General features: G+C 40.2%; 2 protein-coding genes across 7 annotated transcripts in view; both read left to right on the top strand.

Moving 5' to 3' along the window:
• The window catches only part of arhgap46a (Rho GTPase activating protein 46a), a 31,988-nt gene extending 28,044 nt beyond the window's left edge, over positions 1 to 3,944 (top strand). For all 4 annotated transcript variants that reach the window (XM_065955009.1, XM_020633781.3, XM_065955010.1 and 1 more), the window contains 5 exons: positions 429 to 502; positions 774 to 973; positions 1,626 to 1,717; positions 1,826 to 1,995; positions 2,397 to 3,944. In XM_065955009.1, the coding sequence (XP_065811081.1) occupies positions 429 to 502; positions 774 to 973; positions 1,626 to 1,717; positions 1,826 to 1,995; positions 2,397 to 2,591 (731 nt within the window). In that variant the 3' untranslated portion in view covers positions 2,592 to 3,944. The remainder of the gene's footprint in view (positions 1 to 428; positions 503 to 773; positions 974 to 1,625; positions 1,718 to 1,825; positions 1,996 to 2,396) is intronic.
• A 1,967-nt stretch (positions 3,945 to 5,911) lies between these two features.
• On the top strand, positions 5,912 to 20,946 carry phf20a (PHD finger protein 20, a). Of its 3 annotated transcripts, none has more exons than XM_020633803.3 (17): positions 5,912 to 6,065; positions 8,057 to 8,162; positions 8,877 to 9,048; positions 9,372 to 9,456; positions 9,738 to 9,814; positions 9,953 to 10,550; positions 10,697 to 10,747; positions 10,848 to 11,111; positions 11,372 to 11,566; positions 12,410 to 12,505; positions 13,112 to 13,267; positions 14,458 to 14,639; positions 14,736 to 14,835; positions 15,359 to 15,554; positions 15,714 to 16,161; positions 18,495 to 18,675; positions 19,649 to 20,946. In XM_020633803.3, the coding sequence occupies exons 2-17, from the start codon at positions 8,080 to 8,082 to the stop codon at positions 19,789 to 19,791; spliced, it is 3,027 nt and encodes a 1,008-aa protein (XP_020489459.1). In that variant the 5' UTR covers positions 5,912 to 6,065; positions 8,057 to 8,079; the 3' UTR covers positions 19,792 to 20,946. The 3 variants fall into 3 exon arrangements, with proteins under 3 accessions (XP_020489459.1, XP_020489461.1, XP_020489460.1); XM_020633804.3 differs by lacking the exon at positions 5,912 to 6,065 and adding an exon at positions 7,005 to 7,150; XM_020633805.3 differs by lacking the exon at positions 13,112 to 13,267.
• Positions 20,947 to 21,727: the final 781 nt, after the last annotated feature.

The raw sequence follows: 21,727 nt of genomic DNA, 5'->3' as shown, positions 1-21,727 counted from the left end.
AGAAGACAGGAAGCCTCTTTGTTTTTCATTCCAGCCCTTCATGTCTGTGTACACGGATGAATCACCTGAAGTTTGGATGTGTAGGCTGAATCCTGTCTCTTAAGCTTTTGTTCAACAGCAGTAAATCTTCCCTCAGCCTGACAGTTGAGCTGGGCCTGCTCTAATCCCCATATGCCAAATTCACACCGTCAACATGTCTCTCCAATTACCACAGCTTGCTTCGCTTTACGCTATTTGACATCTGTGGGAAAAACAGCTCTTTTTTTTCTTATTTCGCGGGAAGAAGAATTTAAATAATTTATAATTTGAGTGTTCAATGCTGGCTGATGCTTGAGGGTTTTTTCTAAGTTTGATAACAAGGATTTGATTTTGTCTCTTTTGGAGTTTGTTTTAATTGAACTAAGCTTACCTCTTCTGTTCGCCCTCAGGTCTACCTATAAGCACATATGCAAAGTTCTGCCATCGGAAACTGCTGAAGGTGGCGATCACAGGGGGCAAAAAGGTGAGCTGAATGAGTGAAAGAACACAACACGAGTTGAGCTCTGTTGCATTCACCTGAAATCAAAAATATGTTGTTCTCACAGGATAAAAATGGGGCCGTTTGAAAGTTTCGCATTTGAGTCATCCTAGATACTGTCACGGAGAGAGACATAATTACAGGCACATACACAGTCATAGTATCACAGCTGCAGACACAACTATGATTAGAATCATAGGTCCTGACGTACCCAGGTTGTAAATCTTCCTCCTCTCCTTACCCCCCACCCCTGCAGGGTCTACGTAAGCCCACCTTGGAGGAGATCGACCACAGTAGGCGGGCCATCATCACCCCCTCCCTGTTTGGCAGTTCGCTGGAAGAGGTGATGGAGAGGCAGAGTGAGCTGTTCCCAGACAGAAAACTGCCTTGGGTGCAGGTTCAACTTTCCCAGTATGTTCTTGCTCTGGGCGGGGCTCAGACAGAGGGCATCTTCAGGTAAGATAGTCTTCACTATGCCACTTACATGCCACGACTTGAGCAGTGTGAGAGAGGTGGAGGGTAGGAAAATATAAGGGGATCTTATGTACTGTATGTGTGTTTATGCTTTATTGTATGAAGAGTGTGTATAAACAGATGTGTGTGGTCTCGTGTATCCCTGTATTCCAACGCAGGCTTTCCCTGTGTTCAATACACACAACAGACAGCAGAACAAACACAGCCCTGCTTTACTCCTGAGACCAGCACTGTTTAATTTGGTGCTTCATAATATGTGTTTACATTACTGCTTAAGCTTACAAGCATGAGGGAGCTCATCAACTGTGTGTTTGGGTTGGGTTTTTGTCTTGAAACTTTAATTCTGTAGCATCTAGGTTTATTTAGAGAAGTGTCCTCTGGGTCAAGATTACTTTGTACGAAGCTCACTGAAAATTTTAGCTGTACTTGTGGACCTTCCTGAAGACAATCTTATAATAATCTTTTTGTTTTCTTACAAAGAGCATGGTACTTTCAGCCAACAGGCCACATTCAAAGTCAATAGGGTGTGCAGGAGTAATTAAAATGCCACAGGACATGGATAATATGTAATAGTAGAGTTAGGGTTCCATCTTGTGGCTACTGAGTGTAACTGAAGTGATTTCTTTTATTTCAGAGTGCCAGGAGACATCGACGAAGTGAACGCGTTGAAGCTCCAGGTAGACCAGTGGAGGATCCCAGAGAATCTCTCTGACCCCAACGTTCCTGGTGAGGAAAGAACTGTGTAATCCAAATAATCAGCTCTTTGTTTCTGTGTCTGCATGTATATGATGGGTGTGAATGTTAAAATTAAGGCTGTGTCTTTTTCTTGTTCAGCATCTCTGATGAAGCTCTGGTATCGAGAGCTTGAGGAACCTCTCATACCGATGAACTTCTACAAGCAGTGCGTTAATAACTGTGATGACCCAGTGGCAGCAATCGCCGTGGTTCAGTCTCTGCCTGATCTTAACAGGCTGGTGCTTTGCTACTTCATCCACTTCCTGCAGGTAAACAACATTTCCAAATCATCACAAACACAGTGTTATAAAGTCACCCAAACCAGGGTGCCAATTTCAACACCACCATGGCTATCTGTCCAAATGTAAAACCCTGTCTTTTTTTTTTTTTCTCTTAGCAGCTCTGAAAATTTGACATTTTTATGAAGAATATTGATTATGTCAGTATTGTCTTCTATTGATCCAAATAGCTCCATTGATATACATGTAACTAACACAAACATAGCAAAAATAATTACTCAAAACAAATCCACAATTTAAAATACCAATTTATTTGAGCTCTTAGATAACTGAATATGACTCGTATATTACTCACTGAAGGTAAAAAGTTAGTCTGTACACTCAGCTTTGCTCATTGCTTTCTGTTCTTTTCCATCCCTGATTATCTCTAGGTATTCGCTCAGCCATCTAACGTGGCTATAACCAAGATGGATGTGAACAACCTGGCCATGGTGATGGCGCCCAACTGCCTTCGATGCCAGTCCGATGATCCACGTGTCATCTTTGAGAACACACGCAAGGAGATGTCCTTCCTGAGAATGCTCATTGTTCACCTGGACACCAGTTTCATCGAAGGGGTTGTGTAGACACTGTAGACCATAGAGCCCCCCTCTCGGTGCTGAATCAGGACACAAGCTTCTCCAATTACACATTTACAATCATGCATAAACACTGTTTCTGTTCAGACCACACTGGAAACTCATGAGGTGATATATAACACCTCTTACAACACAAAGAGTGAGAACACAGCTTGGACTTTGGTCCCTTCTTCTTACTTACTTTCAGAATGAAAGACACAATAGATTAGGTTTCACTGTGTTTTTAGATGAAAATACAGTGGTAACTGCTGCATGTGAAAACAGAGTTACTTTTTCATGTCTTACCAAATGGGTATTACTGTGGTTTAATTGGACAACAAGCTGAGTAAACTGAGAGTGCAGATTTACTTAATAAATATTTACTTGCACATTAAAGAAAAAAAAACAATATTGTTTGAAGCTCAGCTTTTTAAAATCTTTGTTTTCATTCAGGAGTGTGTGTTGTGTGGGTATATGATTGTTAAGTGTGAACGAAAAGACAGCATTTATCTATCATGTACAGAACATTTGAAAATATTCAAAGTAAAGAAGTTTGAGACTATGTTTGAGACTAAATGCAAACTTCTGTATTTGTCTCGTTAATAAACTTGCCTGTGCTGTTTTGATTAGTTGAACTGATACTGGTCAGTTTGCGACACAAGAAGCCGCACAACCACAGTCGTGTTGATACAGAGCCGTCATTTCAAAGCACAAGCTGATAGGAAGTTCAGAAAAGCTCTTAGTGATGGATGGAAGCATTTCAAAGACAAAAAAAAAAAACACTCAAGTGAAACAAGACAAGAGTGTTATTACAGTTTTTCACAAGTTATGTGGGTGTCAGTTATTCAACTGATAAGACTGTGTCTCATTATTATCAACAAGTCATCAGTGGAATTGTGTTCTCTTCTTTTTTTGGTCTGTATCTTCTCTAGCTCAGGTCTGATTAAAAACAAATGTGTTTTGGTTGTTATAATGTACATGACCTCCCTCACAGAAAAACATTATAAATCTGACACAAACACCTGAACTGAGTTTTTAAATGCCAAGCACTATATGAGAATTTTTGTGCATCTTATTTAGTCCTGTCTCAGGCTTCTCCCTTGTAAATAAATTATAAGTGTAAATAGTATTAAGTCTCCTTGAAAATATTCTAATGGCCTGTGTTGAGAGTGAAGTTAAATGTTGCTGTAAATAACAATAAAAGGTGTTTTTGTAATTAACTGTTATTTCTCTGCTGTAATCGCCTCCCTTTTGAATACAGGACTGATACAAACCACTTTCCATGTGTGTGTTTGTGTGTTTGCATACCTTCTTGTTGTAATATTGAATGGCTGTCCATAAATAAAGATTTGTTTGATTGTAGACTGGATTGCCTTCTTTTGACAGTGTTGAAGAAAGGAAACAGGAAGTTAAGGACCGTATGCAACCAAGACTGCATGCACGGAAAGTGAAAAAATGCACTTCATAAATCAATTGAACACTTCATATTATTTAAGCATGATGTGCTCAATAGACATGGCATGACATGACATGGCATGCAGGGCACAGAAGCATTGTCTCTCAACAACAGTGTCAAACTAGAATTTCCCAGAGATAAATAAAGTATGTAAAAAAAAATATATATTTTATATGTTGGCAACAATGCATAACGTTATAATTTTTTTAGGAATAAATATATCGTATGAAGTGTAAATGAGGGTTCAAACTCCTTACAGAAATATATGTTTTTTACCATGTATATTTTAAAATGTATTAGTAAATTGCATGATTTATTATCTCTAATATAAATTTAAATTAATAAATAGTAAAAAAAAAAAAAAAAAATCATTTATTGTCCCAGTATCTTGAATGAAGATGAATCTTTATTCGGTCCAAATAGATTAATAAATGTGTGTATGGTGCAGTAATCTTAAAATAATAAGATCATTGCTGCCTTGTGGCCTGTTTATAAACATAATATATATTTTTGGTTTTGAATGAGCGATGTAAATCAAATGTTTGCTTAATGGCAAAAATCAGTTTGAATGTCAATCTCAATCCCCATGTATAACTCAAAACATGCACTTGCAAAGTGTACAGAGAGACAAAATTCTTATTCCTTTGGAACTAAGCAGGTGGAAGGATTGGCCAACAGAGCTCCCCCTGCTGTTACAGCATCAAAGTTATCAGCATATACACTGGACTGGACAATGGCCACTTGTTAAATTCCACTTTGTAACAATCATGTACCTATGTCTATGGCCTGCTTCTGGTGAAAGGCTAGCCAGAAACTGTAACCATGACAGCAGACCTCTGCCTGCAGGGCAAACAAATTACAGAAGAAGAGGAGAAACAAACAAATGACAGCCTCCCCTCCCTTAAAAATCCCATTCAATGACCGAAGGCATGGAAATAGCCGTTTGCATTTTCAATCAGTATAACCACAAAACCACCAGGCATTTATACAGAGTGCTGAAATAGGCCTGTCTGTTTTTCCTGTACAAAACCACTGTAGTAGGGTAGAGCGTCTTACAGTAAGGTAAAGGGATTTTTAGTGTAGCTACTGATAGTAAATTTGTATATTTATATTGTGTTACATTTCTTAATTTCAAGTTTTTATCCTCCAATATCAGCTGTAGCATGTGATTATCCCATTATAATCATGCTTGTGTGAAACACAAGAGAACAGGAGAAGAGAACTTACACTTGTAAATGAGTGGTTTTACATGTTGGGAAGTTTAATGGTGCTTTGTTCATGAAATAAAAGGAAGTCAATTAGGCCTAACTTGTTAAAATTGGAGTGAATAGAGATAAAGAGATACATAGGCCATAAAGTACGGGGACCTAAGAGTATGTATTGGTCTTTAAATGTATCACAATAAGTAAGGTAGTCATACCAGTCTTAAATTGCAGAAAAACTTAAATAACAAGAAGGCCTGCATGCTAACTGAATTTAGCTTTGTCATCTTCATAAACAACAGTAGACCTAGTTGTTTTGGATGAACAGAGGGTGGAGCTATAATCCCAGTGATCTCTGGATGGGTGTTCTCAGTGACTTGTAACTTGGTCAGGGCTCTTACTAAGGCCAATGGATCCAAATGTAAAGATAGGCTATTCAAAATCAAGTAATAATAGGCTAATTTTGGTCGTTATTAAATATGACAAGGGAGACACTAGTTTGTGTGTTCAAGATGCTCATATAGGTTTTTATAAAACACATATAAATTGCTTTGGCACACTAATGTATTTGCTACAAATGCATAAACGTGACAAAAAGCAACACAATTTAAAAATACAGCTGGTAAATAATAATTACTTGAAGCCTTTGTCCGCGCATGCGTAGTGCAGCGCCACACTGCCCGCGCCGGTGGTGAATGCATCTAGGAGAAATTCAACTGCGTGATCTGGAGTACACAGAAGAGGCGGACGCGGCGGTACCCACAATTTAAAGGGATTACGTCGCATAATTGTTTACAAACCGGACCAAGAGTGATTGGAGAACAGGTAGGAAGCCTAATTGTATCTCCAGCCTCCCGTAAGAGTTAATATTTTTTTGTAACGTTGCGAATTAGGTGGTGTATGCATCAACAGCGTATATGGCATGGTGCCGCATGTCGGCGTTTGAGTTCAAAACAAATGTGACGAATAGAGAAATAATATATCATGTCTTCACACCTCTGTTTCTGTGATTACCGGTTTGTTTTTGCTGTGACGTAGGCTTTTCAACTAGTTACGTAACAAACGCGTGTTGTCTTTGTCAGTTCAAGAAGTTTAATGCTTTGCATTTCCACGCCGCTCGTTCGCAGCAGGAAAACTATAAAGTAGGCCTAGCGTGAGGCCCCGGACAGCTATGTGACTGACAGCTGGACGGCCAATCAGATGCGAGAATCCCACTGAACCAGGATGCTCCAACCAGTCATATGGGCCCATTGTAATGACGTAGATGATGGTTTCATTCGCGCTACGCACACTGGTTATAAAACACCGGACAATAGAGCGTTATTTTTTTGCATAAGTTATTTAAAATCATAAACTTACTACACAACTTGCTGTCGTTGTAATTTCAGTACTGAATGTGTGGTTGATTAAAAAAAAAAAAATCATAAGGATGGCGGAAGCTGTTCAATAAATGTTTAAGTAAATTATTCTGTATAACAACAATAAGTGATATCAAATCATGTTTCCTTTAACATGGAATTTATTCTGATAATAACTGCGCATTATCTCGCTCCTTTTTTTTTTGCATCACTAACTCTGGGTCTGTCTGCGCCCTGCCTGTCTCACTATCGTGGTCCGTCACTCTCTTATTGGAACTAAAACGTCAAATTTTCTTCAAAATGTAGTTATTTGTTGAACGGGATAACGTTCGTGAGTCGGTACCGAAATGAGTATCTAAAAGCAGAAAAAAAGCTGGTGTGAAACGCCTGTGCCATTGTCTCCTATTGTGTCTGTACGTGGGCTCGGCTGACAAGAAAACACGTGGGCCGAGCTGTGTAGAGATATCCGGTTTTGTAGGTTGCACTCTGCAACCCTACAACTCTAGACCGTCTTCACGATGGTATCCCGATTCAGCTGAAATCTGGACAAAAGTAAGACGCTTTGGCCTTTAATGCAATCGTGTATTTTTGTAATAGCATGCGCAGATTTCATCGGTTTTCTTGATTCTGTACGCTCGACTAACGAGGCGCTGTTAGCGGGTGGGAATTTTCTGTGTAGCACAAAAGATTATCCTCCTCCACCAAGCTCCTAAAGCCAGGGGACTGAAGCAGCAGACCACGCGTCTGTGATCGATGGGACTGCATAGAGAAACCGCCAATTTAAGCGAACATGTACACAGTAAATCCGTCAACTATTAGGGTTGGTGCATGATTGCATAATCTTCCACTGGTGGGGCTCAAAGCAGGAAGCTATGGACAAGCCCTGTTAGTTTTCTACCGTATGCTTTTGTACTCTGTTTGATTGGGAACGAATGGTACTGCTATTTAATAAAGCAACATGTAATATCCTCATATTAATCAATGCTAGGTCATCATGGTTTGAACCTCCGATCGTTGAACTTGTGTTAGTTAAATCTCCTTTTTGGAGTCAAAGCTAAATTGTCGGTCCATTTTTTTTGCTGCTTCATACTGTGTTGCGCTATATTTCACAGTGTAATCTTGCAACTGTTTTCACTGGCAACACATCTCCTCTGTATGAGCAAAAACTGTGGAAGTGGCAGGTTTACTCCTTAACACCAAAATTGCTACTCAAATTGTGAAAAGTGTTTGTTTTCTCCCACAAATCTCCTGCTTAAATAAGGGTTGGCGATGACCTGAAAAAAAAAAAATGAGAGGACCATATGCGTAATTGTGTGCCAAGACCTTGGTAGTCACATGTGTTCTTAGATAGACAACAATACATGTTTGTCAGTCTTCTACACAAGGCCATGACTATACTTTTCGTTGCAGTGTGTGTTATTGACAGATATTTTCGCTTTGCTGTGCGTGCGTTCACAGGAGAGAGCCTTGATGTGAGCAGTATGAGTAAGACGCCCCCTACCAGAAGAGGGATTTCATTTGAGGTTGGAGCTCAGCTTGAGGCCAGAGACAGCCTCAAAAACTGGTGAGTCATGGCCTCGCTTATTCCTCTCCATCCCAGTGACCGTTCACTGCCTTCAGCCCCACAGTTCGCTCCTCTTTGAACCTGGGTCAGTTTCTCTATAGTCTAGACTCTAGAGACTGAGGCAAGGGTGAGGAAAGCCACTTTAAACCTTTAAATGTATCACTGTTCATTTGCAAAGAAATAGATTATAATGGGTGTGTGGTCCTAAGCAGCCTTTCACCAGATATGATAGAAAGTATTAAAGCTAATCTGTGCAGTTTGATTATATTATGTGTTTTTGTAATGGTTATGATAAACCAATGAAAGAAAACAGAAGTGTCATTGTTACCCAATCAAAGATGACTACAAACACCATGTGACATTTGCACCACAAGCACAACAGTGTGAGCAGCCTTTGAGAAAGGACTATGGAATTCCTCTTACTTGTCATCTTGCAACAAATAAGTTCAGCTCCTAAAATGTAGGAAAGTAAAGGCATTACTGGTAATGTAATCGATAAAAGTAAAAACAATACAGAACCATGTTAATATCAAGGAGTGCCCCCAGCTTACCATCTGAAGTTCAAAGTGTTGTTGATTGATTGTATTTATGTTTGGCTTTCTCAAGATACATTTCTACAGTTTTCCACCATGATTATGTTTAAGATCAAAAAATATAAAGACCTTTAACTTCTCACTCCCCAAACACACATATTGTATTTTATATATCTTGTAGGTATGCTGCCAACATAGAAAAGATTGACTACGAAGGTGAAAAAGTACTTATCCATTACCGACAGTGGAGCCACCGTTACGACGAGTGGTTTGACTGGACAAGTCCTTACCTGAGACCCGTTGAGAGAGTTCAGCTGAGGCGGCAAGGTTTGCAAGACGACGCTCCCATACCTGTAAGCATTTTGCATAAAGAAGATGGGAATGCCATCCCACTTCTGGATTATTTTGTGTCCCATTATCCTTTATTCCACAGTGTATTTCTTAAAAGCAAAAGGGTTACATATCAGTCCATCTGGAAGAGAAAACAGTTAAACCATGACACTTGAGTTTTATGTAAACGAGTATAGACTGCTTTTACCTGATTGATTCTTGTCATTCATTGTCAGATGTAATAACAATGATAGTTCTGTTAGCATTTAAAAGGTTAACCTCCCTTGAGCTTTGGATAATGATCTACTTGACTTGATTTGATTGAATATCTGTGTCCTTTCTCCAGGGCTTTCATGTAAATGACAAGGTCCTTGCCAGTTGGTCCGACTGCCGTTTCTACCCCGCTAAAGTCATTTCTGTTAATAAAGATGGTGGGTATCAAGGAACTCAGATGTTTTGCATTGGTATAGTGTGTCTAACTGTAACTTGGGAATACCTCGAAAAGAATGTGAGAACAATGAAGCAAATCGATCCCAAAATGGACTGTTATCCTAAAGCAGATCAGAAGCTTGCACTTGTTTCAACATTTTGGCTTACTTAAGACCAAATTAATGTTACTGTCACTTGGTGTTTCAGGATTTTGTCTCTATTACAATTTTGTCAATATGGCATTTCGACATGTTTTCATTGAGTTCTTCTTTATTCTCCTCAGCATCCTACACTGTGAAATTCTACGATGGCGTTATCCAAACAGTAAAGGGGATACACGTGAAGCCTTTTATTAAAGAGGTATATGATATTAACTATCTTGTGTCTTGTATACATACTGTCTGGCATTGTCTCTATCGATCACCCTCCATCGATCATGTCTGGAGGACCATTTTCTTATTTTGCTTCCCAATTGTTCTTTCTTTGTCCTGCTGACAGAGAGGTGGTGTTTGTGGAGGGAAGTCCCGATCCTCTGAAAGGAACATGGTCAGGAGGGCCCCAAACCGCAGAGACAGGAGGCTCCAGGAGAATGGAGGTCCAAAGAACAAGCGAGCAAGACGTAGCACCTCCGACCAGGAGGAGGAGAGCAACAGTGAGGACGAGGAGCGAGAAGAAAGAGTAGTTAACGAGAAGAAAGAGAAAATAAATGGTGAGCTGGAGGCTTCAACTAATATAAAACAAGAAGAAGAAATGCCAGAGCAGGCAGACCAGAACAAACCCAGGGATCCTCAAAAGGAGACAGAACTTACTAACGGGGTGAAGGTTGAAGAAGACCCTGAGAACGACAAGGAAAGGTGCCATGTAAATGGAGAGGTGAAGAAGGAGGAGATGGAAACAGATGGGAGTGAAACAAAGCCATATATAGACTTGCCCAAGCCATACAAAGATTCGCATTCTCAGTTGTCAGCACAGTCAGAGCAGGTGTCTGTCACTATGACAACCAACGAATCCAGTGGAAGTGTGGAGCAGAAGCCAACTGTCCAATCGGAGAGCTCACAGGCTTCAGCAGATGTACCACCTCCCCAACCTGTGAAACGTAAGTGTTAAGGAATTAATTAGCAGGATTCTTTGTGATTTGCAGTGTCGTGAAAACATGTGACATGTGGTTGATTTCACATATAATCTTTGAATATGTCCATGACTGGAATACATTAATGGAAGTCTTTCTTCTCTCTCTGATAGCGGTAAGGAAACAGGGTTTCCACAACCCCAACAGATTCAGCAGAGAACCATGTGAGTACAATTTATATCTTTACTGAAGAGATGTAGTCATCACTTGTGTTCTTTGATGTACTTCCTGTTCAGAAGTCAAATATATTCTTCTTTGTTTCAGTGTACCGTGTGATCAAAAATCAACCTCCCCCCGTCCTGTCCATCAACCTGGACCACAACCCGTTTAAGTGCAGCGCTCCTGGCTGCCCGAAGTCATTCCGTAAGGCCAAGCTGCTGCACTATCATATGAAATACTATCATGGTGAGGAGCAGCCTCTAGAGGGGGAGCGTAGCCCGACCAGGAATGTCCAGACCAGGGCCTCTGACAAACAGGTTACTGGTATGGATGGCCCTAAGAGAAGGCGGACCATCTCTGCTTCTATGCGTGAGTACCCCTCTTGACTCATCGAAGGAAAAGAGTTTGATTTGAAATTAGATCATGTGCTACTCCTACAATGATCAAACCAAGTGCATGGTATGCTACAACAAAATAAAAGGAATCCTCATCATTATGTTCATTAATTTGAGATCACATAAATTAAGGCAGTCACATAAATCAAGGCAGTGATGTGGATGTCAAACTTTCCATCACCTCAGTATCAGAACTTTCAGTTTATATTCGCCCTGTTCTGTGATCTTTGTAAGACTCTGTTGGAGCTCCTGGTGCTCCCCGCGGTGAAGTGAAGACCGCTGGCAGACGCACATCAGCCCCGCCTCTCGTCAACACTCAGGGCCATCAGCAGAGGGCACTGCTGAGGGAGAAGAGCAAGGAGAACCAACTGGACAGGAATGGATGCCATCAGCTGTATAAGGACTCAGAGAGGGGCGGCTTTGACATTGGTCAGTATTAAGCCTGTATGTAGGTTATGATGTTATTTCACACATGAATGCTCAATCATGTCAGGACACTTAGATCCTGATTTTTTTTCAGGAACTTGCCTTTCGCACATTGCACCTCACTGTGGGAGTTTATCTGACGGCCTTCAGCGCGTCTGAAAAAAACAGACGAGCTGAAGGTCGCTATGACAGCGACCTGGGCTTCCAACACCTCTGTTCCACAGTGCTGATTGCCTCCATGCCACGCCACATTGATACAGTAATGTGTGCAAAAGGCACCCCAACCAGGTGTTCAGTAAATAAATGAACATACTTATTTTTTATTGGTCTTGTGTAATATTTTGAGATTCCGGTTTTTGGGGGATTTTCACGAGCTGTAAGTCATAATCATCAAGATATAAACAAAAAAGGTTTGACATATTTCACTTTGTCTAATGAATCTTGAATATATCAAAGTTTCAATTTTTGAATTAAATTACAGGGAAACAATTCAGTAAATAATTAAAATACCCTGGCCATTCACTCTGAGTGAATGTTCCAGGCTATAACCTGCTCAGTTCACACATCAGCTCACTGTGAATTAATGAGGATATTTGACCAACAGGAGAAAGTCCACATTAAGTCGCATTGACCAGCATGTTCTGTTCTGGTGCGTTCACATATCCACCCCAGCCGCACAATGATGGGACATTTTCAGAAGTGCAGTGAATGTGTGAAAGCAGCTATAGAGCCTTTAGGGTTCACGGTCTTCTTCTAGCTGCTCCATTAGCATGTTGAATAGTTACTTATCTGCCGTCTTAGCCCTTCATAGACAAGATTTAACTCTTGGCACTTTTTTGTTTCCAGGCTCATTAAAAGAGAAACTGAAAGAGAAACCGAAACAGAAGGACTTCCTCCGCATCAAGCTAAAGAACAAGAAGAAGAAAAAGAAGGCCAAGTCTGGTAAGAAGGGGTCCCTGGCATCAGGCCCCCTCACGTATCTGCCGCTCTGCATGTGCACTTACTGTGACATTGTGAAAACGACTAGCCTGCAAAGCATAAAGTACTCCATTCACTCCTCTTGGTGTGGTGGCTGAGCCTTTGTGTGTGGGAGAAGTGTCACATCTGTCGCTGGTCTTTGTCACTCTATTATGCCAATCAAAAAAGCTCCGGCTCATCTTCGTACTTCATGGCTTGCTTTTGCTCTCATACAGGACAAGTCAGGCAGAGCTGGTGACCCAAAGCTAGGATTTATTTCCAGCTCTGATGTTGATAAATCCAAACACAAATCCTATTTTTTAAATCCTAATTCATAGTTAGCATTTAGATTTATGTTTAGTATGCACACAGATATTTCAGTTACCCTTCCACGTTGGTTTACTTAAAGAAGCCTAGAACACGGGCCAGTATGAATTGATCAAATTCATTTTTCCAGCCTGTTCAAAGAGTCTATTATATGTCAAAGTATGATGTGCCACAGTTTGTAACCTCCTGATGGGCTTTTGTTTAGCATTTTCAAAGTTGACATTTTGTTTTACATCTGCTTCCCCCCCTTCCATGTATTAACAGACTACACAGGTAGTGAGGAGAATATTGACATCTCAGTATTGGGTCTTCAGTCCAAATTGAATTTGCCTTTCAAATCCCCCCTCTCACACAATCACAAGCCCGAGGCCTACACCAGCAGGCCTGGATACAGCTACTCAGAGCAGATTCATGTGGATGGTGGGTATATATGTGCCTCTGTGTGGGTGTGTGCGTAGTAGCTTAGGTGTGTGACTGTACATGGCTTCCTCTCCCCTCCATCTTTCTTCTCTTTCGGGATTCAATCCATCATGCTGTTTGTTTAGTTTGAGCTGCATCATACCTTGGCCCTGTACTACAAAGCAAGGTATGGGGGTTAGCTGGTTTTACTTTAAATCTGGTTTGTATATTTATTCCTTTTTTGCCATTGAGGTTTTTTTTATTTTTTAGATTAGCTTGGGTTACGGCTGAAAGAATAAGCCTTAAGCTGTCTCACCATATAAATAGATCTAAAATGACGTAGTTACATAAATCTAATTGTGGGGGGGGGGCTGTAATGTTTTAAGCCCATAAAACAACAGACTTAAACAGTTAGGGATTTCTCTTTTGCCAGCTTTCTGTTGAGCAGTTTTCATTTTTTTCTAGTTTGCTCTTTGTAAAAAATATAGCTCTGCTGCCAGCAGCCTTGTCAGTGTTCATAGTTAGTCATATTATTTTATGTGTACAAGCTCATGTCTAGAAGGACAAACTCTTGTTCACTTAACTACGTTGATCTCAGTCATGGAACAGCCTTGATTAAGATTGGCACATTATCTTATTTTTCTTTTTCATGTTAACAAGGGCTGAACAATATTCCTAAAATAGAAAATGTTCAGTAACATATGTTGTTGTTTTTAAATCTACAGCTTTTACTATTTTCCACATTTTTTTTGTAAACTATGAAAAAAAAAAAAACCTTACTATTTTTTCAACTATATTTTAAAAAACAAAACCTGTGGCCGGTGAGCGATTCTAACACGACAATTTTGGCCCGCAAGAAAAAAAAGTTTGGACACCACTGGCCGAGGGAGATCTGTGTTAACCTTGCTTTGCAGTACATCACAATAACTGACAGAATTAAAAAGAGTTCTGTTTTGGCTAAGAGCTGGTTTTAAGCATTGGTTGATTGGATCCTTGGCCTTTCTTTGCTTCTATGGCTTGCTTCATTATTTACTCCATAATATTAATTAAAACTCACATAGTGCGACACATGTAGCTTTAAAGAATGTTAATAGAGCTAGAGCTATATTCAGTCTCCTCTTTGTCTGAATATTCCTAGGAAAAGCTCAATCCTGACAAAATCTGGCCTTCACATGAAAAAACAATAGTTCTGTTTGTCCCTGTTATGGTAGATGAGGATAGCATCAGTGACTGGTCCACTGACAGCTGTGGGTGGAGCGATGATGACTTTGGGGTTGATTTGGATGTCACCACGCCTCCCCTTAGTATCGACTCAGGTGCCGTGGACACCAATGACCAAGAGATTGTTCGCTGTATCTGCGAGGTGGAGGAAGAAAATGACTTCATGATTCAGGTGAGCAGGTTTTTATGATAGTGCAAGCTTTTTTTTTTTTTTTAAATCTGCCAGATTGCAATAGTGTTGATATAATATACTCACCTTCACCTCCAGTGTGAAGATTGTTTATGCTGGCAACATGGCACCTGCATGGGCCTTCTGGAAGACAACGTGCCAGACAGATACACCTGCTATATCTGCAGAGACCCACCAGGTAAGTAGCTGAAAGAAAAAGATGTAGGAGTTACCTGAAGAAATGCAGTCTATAATTCCATTAATCCAAAAGTGCGGCACCTGAGACAACCAGAAGACCATTGAGCTATCAGACATAGCCCAGCTCTTAAAGTTAGACTCATGATCAACTAAACTTGTAACCTGACAGCTTGAAGGTATATGACAGTTTTTGGCCCGCTAGATGTCACACCAGTCTCTTTGACTAAAAGAAACTCCTTCAGTGCACCACCTCCCCTCCTCCCCTACCCCTCTCTGAATGTTTCTGATATCCTGCCCAAAAGTTGATTAGGTTCTTATTTCTTTAAAGTATTTTAGACCAGACAAAGGAATTTCCTCGGATCAGGAAGTCCACTGTTCCTCCTTCAGTTGTACTAACTATTTCGACGACACTTCCCATTATGAGTTGGCCTAGCTGTCTCTCTTCCCCATAGTGGTGGCACGGCTAACAATTTGAGAGGGAGGTATACATTTGGTAGCATCTTATTGCAAATTGTTCATTTCAGGTCAGAGACAGAGTCTGCGGTACTGGTACGATCGTGAGTGGTTGAGCAATGGACACATGTACGGCCTGTCCTTCTTGGAAGAGAACTACTCTCACCAAAACGCCAAGAAGATCACCACCACCCACCAGTTGCTGGGAGACGTGCATCACGTGGTGGAGATCCTCAATGGACTGCAGCTCAAGATGAGCGTTCTACAGTGAGTACAAAAGAATTGTATCAAGAGACCATGAGACTGTTTTACTGTCAACTTCTGAATTGAAATGAAAAGGGGATCATGATAGAAATGACTTGATGTAGAGAAGGGTTTCAACTAAACCATTTTAGCTGCATTTCATTTTTTTCTCTTGTTCTGTAGGTGCAATACTCACCCTGACTTGCAGCTGTGGAGGCAGCCATGGAAACATTTAGAGAGGTCACAGATCAGCTCTGACTCATATCGTAGCGGTGACGCAGTTCCTTCTCCGATGACTCCTGATGAGGACATGAGCCGTGGCGAAATATTAATGTCCAATGCTCTGGAGAAGCTGAGCCGGGCTGCTACGGCAGCCGCTTCCTCTTCGTCCTGTTCTCTGTCCCCGTTCCCGTTCCCATCCTTCCAGGACTCTTACATTACCAGTGAACACTGCTATCAGAAACCACGGGCATATTACCCTGCGGTGGAGCAGAGGCTGGTGGTGGAGACCAGACAGGGCTCAGAGCTGGAGGACAGCATGAGAAGCACAGAGGAACTGTTGGAGCGGGAGCAGCGCTACGGAAGCCTGCTGGAGACAGACAAACCCAAATCAACAGGCACCGGTTACAAGGTGAGGCCTCATCCCACAACATAATAAGAGGTTTAAAGTTGACATCATAGCACATTTGAACAAAAGGGGCTGGATTTCTCCTCTCAACAAAGACAGGTTTTTTTTTTATATGGACTACACAGGGCATGACAATAACTGTGAAGTTGCAATAGGAAACCCATCTGAGAAAAGGCCTTCACTCCACTGGCCTTCGGGGGCAACTGGTTATTCAAAATCACTGGCTCAGGAAGATTACATTTGATTTGGAAAATAACAGTCAAGAGTTGACTCTATCTGAAGAAAATAAACCGATCTGATGCAAAAGTAATTTATTTAAAAAGCTTTTCTAATTCATTGAGTTCTTAATCCTTGTGTTTTGAGCAAGCTGCTTTCTGGCTATAGAACAACCACTGGAAATATTCAGAGCCACATATGCATAACAACCTAGATTAAACAGTATTCATCGGTCAGACCTCAAAAGTTAAGGTGACCGAGCCTTTTCTTTTTGGTAGAATACTAGTTAAGTTGTAGAATTACCCGATCAGGGAATCTAACACACTTTCATCTCTTAAGTCACCTTTTTTGTTTTAGAATATTTGAACAACTGTTGATTATTGGCCTTTTCATTGTATTTAAAGGGCTTTTTAACTTGCTTAAATATAATGTAATATAATAAATAAAGGTATTATTATGATTCATGTAGGTAAGTTTATATATGCATTATGCTTTGTTCTTTATTTTATTGTTTGTATAACTACTTTAATCTGATCACCTTTTCCTTTCCATCCATTCACACACAGCTGCACTTCTCTCTAAATACAGCAGTTTGATCAGCTTCATCTCTTTTAACAGAAGCGTATTCATCAGCAGCAAGTTTTATAACGTTTTTTAACCCCTCTCATGTTTTCAAATGTTTCATTCAGGGATGCAGATGGCCTAAAAGTTAGGTTGTAGGCTATAGTCCTCCAAGTGGACGGCTCAGGTTAATGTCGGCTTGTGGCTCCTTTTCTGCATGTTATACCCCAACTTCCCTGCTTCCTTCTCTATCCACTGTCCTATCAATTAAAGGCAAAAAGCCCCAAAATAAATGTTAAACAAATATTCTCATTACGGCTAGTCCGTGAGGTTCGTTTATGGTGCATCGTTACACAATGATCACAGTGCAGAGAAACATGGACATAACTATTAAAAGAACACATCACAAGGAGGTACATCTTCGCAGCTCAATCAGGGAACATACAAAATGGAAATCACACAGCTGTGGAGCAGGCGTCAACCCTGACTCACACTCGTAAGTCTGAGAGTTCTTGCAGAGTATGGTGTGTCCATTGTGATTGCAGGGCTTTCCAAAGGTACATGGAGTAATCAGTCAGTCGCAAAAAGTAGCCAGTCAGGAAGGTGCAGCAGCATGCCTCACCCCAGAGTAAAAAATGTGTATTATATCATATACACTATTTTTTGTGAGTTTGCTTACCCAATTCTCAACAGTTAGGGAATCATTGCAAAGGAGAATCAGGCCTCTTAGAAATGTAGGTGTACTGTGTTGCCAGTAGTTAGCCCTGCCAAAACAATACAGTGTTCATTTAAACATAGTGAGACACATGTAATAAGAATTTTACCCCAGGACGTTTTGAGCAACAAACACTTAATTCTTTGTGATGGAAATTCAAATTTCAAAGAAAAACACCACATTATTAACATAACCATTATTGTAAAGCATTACTTACACTGGCACTGCTTTAACATTAGAATGAAATAAAGACTCTGTAAAGAGCTAACATAACAGCCAAACAAGAAATAACTATCATTTCTGAAGATCACAACAAGTTTATGAGAGAAAAGCTGTGCTACGACCCATGTCCCGGTGTACGACCCATGTCCCCATGTATGACCTATCTCCCATTGTAAGACCCATTTCCCAGTGTACAGTCCGAGTGTATTGAGCTACTCAATGGAGTGATGACAGTGAAGCTGTTGGCCGTTTCTGCCCTTCAACTTTAATGTGTTTTTTAAGGCAGTTTTAACTGGTCCTAGCCGGCCAGTAGAACATGCAATTAGCTGGTCTTGAACTCGTCACACTGCTGTTATAGGTCTGTGTTGAGCAAAGCCCATCTCCTCTGCCCCTACTTTAAGTGACACAATTAAGTTTGTTTCAGTTTTTTTTTTTTAAATGTTGTTTGAGACTTGCTTTTTTTTACAGATGCTGATCACACCCTTTATGATGCAACTATATGCATCTATTTTAGTTGTTAGACTCTAGAGAACTTGAATAATGTGCATTTTCTTTTTAGACCGAGGTCAAAACCTGGTTGAAAAGAAACTCTTGTCTGAAAATGTCACCTGAATGTCTCTAGGCTGCCTTGGCTGGCTCTTGGTCCCAGGCTGACACAAGAGAAGAGGATGGAAGAGATCCTGGAGAGTCTGCAGATATCAGCAAGCAGCATCAGCAGAGGCAGATCAACCTGCTGGATCACATAGATGCAGTCCAGGACGAGGTCTCACACAGAATGGACTTCATTGAGAGGGAGCTGGATGGTAAGACCGGTTCTGGCCTTGACTTAATTAAAGTTGAAGGTTTCTTGCACCATTCGTTTAAAAATGGTCACGATGTCTGCTTATATCTGTGGTTCATCAGCATAAATAGTAGGCTTGTTTGCAGTCAACTGTTTCATGTTGCGACTCATGAAGCAACTAATATCCCTTAAAGATACAATAAAATATTTTACCCTAAATTCTTCACTCAGACTTGAAGAGCGTTTGATTTAAATTTCTATGGAAAAGATTCAGAGTGAGTGATATGGTTGATCATTAAAAGTCAGCATGATGTTTTTCTTTCTAAATAGAACACTATTTATCATGAACAGTTTGTAAGTACAGTACAAGATGTGTCGCTAAAATAACACCAAAAAAAAGTTTCTAGATATATAATCAGTTAATTTGACCTCCAATTGCATTTTTCTCTCTCCTGCAAATTAGCATAAAAACATCTCTATTCTGTATCAAACAATCACTTCTGAACCAGTCTGTCTGACACTGTCCTTTCACTGCTTCACCTCAGAAATGATTCTAATTCTTAAAGAGGAGAAACTGAGGAGAGTGAGTGGGGAATGACAAGCGGGAAAAGAGCCACAGGCCAGACTGTAACCCGGGCCTCCAAAACAAGCTAATGCCTGATTAACTTCATTAAATGTACTGAGACATGTGCATGTAAAACAAAAACACAATTTATTATTGTGGACAGTAAAAAATATTCTTGGCCGTTGAGTTTTTAAATCTTTCCTCTTTATTATAACGCAATAATGTCCACTATAATCGCAATCTCACAATTTCACCAAATCGAGCAGCACTAACTAAGAGCTTGGTTAAACACAGGTCTTCTGTGTGAAAGTATAGTGCCACTCACTGTTGAGCTCTAAATGTAAACACATTTGATCTAACTCCCTGGATGATGTGTATTTGAGAAATCTAGAAGCTCACCTCTGGTTCTTCTTCTTCTTGTCCCCCTCAGTGCTGGAGAGCTGGCTGGATTACACTGGGGAGCTGGAGCCTCCTGAGCCCCTGGCTCGTCTGCCTCAGCTCAAACACCGCATGAAGCAGCTGCTGACACAGCTGGGCAAGGTGCAGCAGATTGCTCTGTACAGCTCCACATGAGGGCGCCAGAGAACAGCCGCAGCTGTAGTCCAATGCAGCTGCAGAAAGAGTGCCGCTTAAGAAGCACACCGGACACTGGCTGCAATGAAACAAACCTAATGCAAGTGCAAGACTCTGATTGTTCAGCAAGTTCCTTCTGACCTGACATCTGCTGCTGTTTCTTCTTTTAAAACATTGTGTTTGATGAAATACAATGCTGCAGTCAGAAAGATTCATATATAGTAATTATATGAACATTCATGGGACAGCAGCATCTTAAATCAGGATAAAACACAAGAAGTAACCTCGTAATCGCAGGAAAAAATCCTTAGGACCAGATAACACTTCTATGGTTCCCATGCAACTTTATTCTAATGAATACCTTCTGTATGAAGCTAGCGCTAAAGGTTCCTTTACATGCAGAAGCTTTATATCCGATATAGCTATTGAGTTCCAAAACATACACAGCCTCTTAGCAACATTTTCATAGAGTTGCTGTTTCTGTGTTACAATGTCCCAAACTGAAGTTTATTGTAACTTGTCATGCCATACTGCATAAAAACTCTCACTTTTAGGTGTGGTCAGACAGTAACTTGAAGATTTCCTGTATGTAATGTGACTGTCCAACAGTCTGTTTAAATAAATGCGTCTTTTTTTGATCTACTCAAGAGTTTGTTTTATACTACACTGTGAAGTTATTTTTGTCTGGAATCAAAGGCATCTTATTTTCAGTTTCAGACGGTGTCAAGTGTGACTTCTGTTTTGTCTTAAGCGTATTGCTTCTTTTCTATGAATCCTCATTATTGTACTGGTTTTATCAGTTAATCTATATATGTCAGGACTGTTTCCCCTTCTACAATTTACTCTTTGCATTGTTGTTCTAGCACTTGACTTATTTTTTGCTGAAAACTGTAATGTGGACTTGTCTTTCTTTAACCTAGTTTCTTTTACTTTGTAAGTTACAAATAATACCTAAAAGACGTGTCAATTAGTTTTTCTCTGTCTCTGTTTCAGTTTTTCTTTTACACTATTTTGGTTGTCAATATGTTAATCAAATATTCTCCAAATTCAGATATTGTATGCTTCAGTACTGTAAGTGTCTGGCTTAGATGCAGGGAAATGTAAAAACAATGCAAACATTTGCTGGTACATAAATAAAGTCATTGTTAATACTCACTGTGGACAAAATCTTGGCTATTTTCTCATTCTATCTCTGACATGCTTGTATTTAGAAAAATGGTTTTAACGGTCTTCTGACGATCCATAACGCCCTTTTGAGGTGATTTGAGCCATTACACAGTTAGATGGAAATTGGGGACAGCATTAGACTGAATGTTTGAGGAATGACCTTGTGACTGAGTGTTTACAGACATTTAGAAAGCTAATTGATGTCTTGCTGAGGTGTCCCTGAACATGGCACCCAACCTGATGTTTTCTAAAGGATCTGTTCATGGACTGCTCTATTGTAAAATAGAATGGACAAAACTATGCCAGCAGTATCAACTGCAATTTGAAAACCCGTGGCCAAGCGGGACTTTCCTGGCTGGAAAAAAAAAGAAAAGAAAACTGAGATTCGCGTATACTTTGATGTGATATAATTTCATTGGATAGCAGATTTGTGGGGTTACATAATCAGATTGCAATAGAAACTTGATGGAAATTCAAATCAGTTAATCGCCAAATTTTTTAGCCTGTACCACAGAACAGAGCAATATGACCAAACATTGACTAGGCCCATTATTTCAAAAAAATTAAACGTGAATATAAAAACTGATACCTTCTGAAGAACGAAATTTTCTAACCTCCCCCTCTTTAGAGTGGGCGTTTATTAGACGTGATGCTCTGTACCGTACCTCGTTTTATTTTTTTCCGCGAGACCTAGACAGCTCGGTCATAATGGCTGTCAGAGAAAAACGCTATGCTATGCTTTTTATTTAAATACACTTGACAATTCCAC

This window comes from Labrus bergylta, chromosome 5, assembly GCF_963930695.1.
Source record: "Labrus bergylta chromosome 5, fLabBer1.1, whole genome shotgun sequence".
Lineage (NCBI taxonomy): Eukaryota > Metazoa > Chordata > Actinopteri > Labriformes > Labridae > Labrus > Labrus bergylta.
Note: the sequence above shows the minus strand (reverse complement) of the source record. Positions and strands in the feature narration are given on the sequence as shown.

Coding starts and splice junctions, on each gene's coding strand:
- phf20a (XM_020633803.3), top strand. CDS start 8,080: ATGAGTAAGACGCCCCCTACCAGAAGAGGGATTTCATTTGAGGTTGGA. Junction 11,567..12,409: donor GAGGGGCGGCTTTGACATTG/GTCAGTATTAAG, acceptor TTTTGTTTCCAG/GCTCATTAAAAGAGAAACTG. Junction 14,640..14,735: donor AAAATGACTTCATGATTCAG/GTGAGCAGGTTT, acceptor CTTCACCTCCAG/TGTGAAGATTGTTTATGCTG.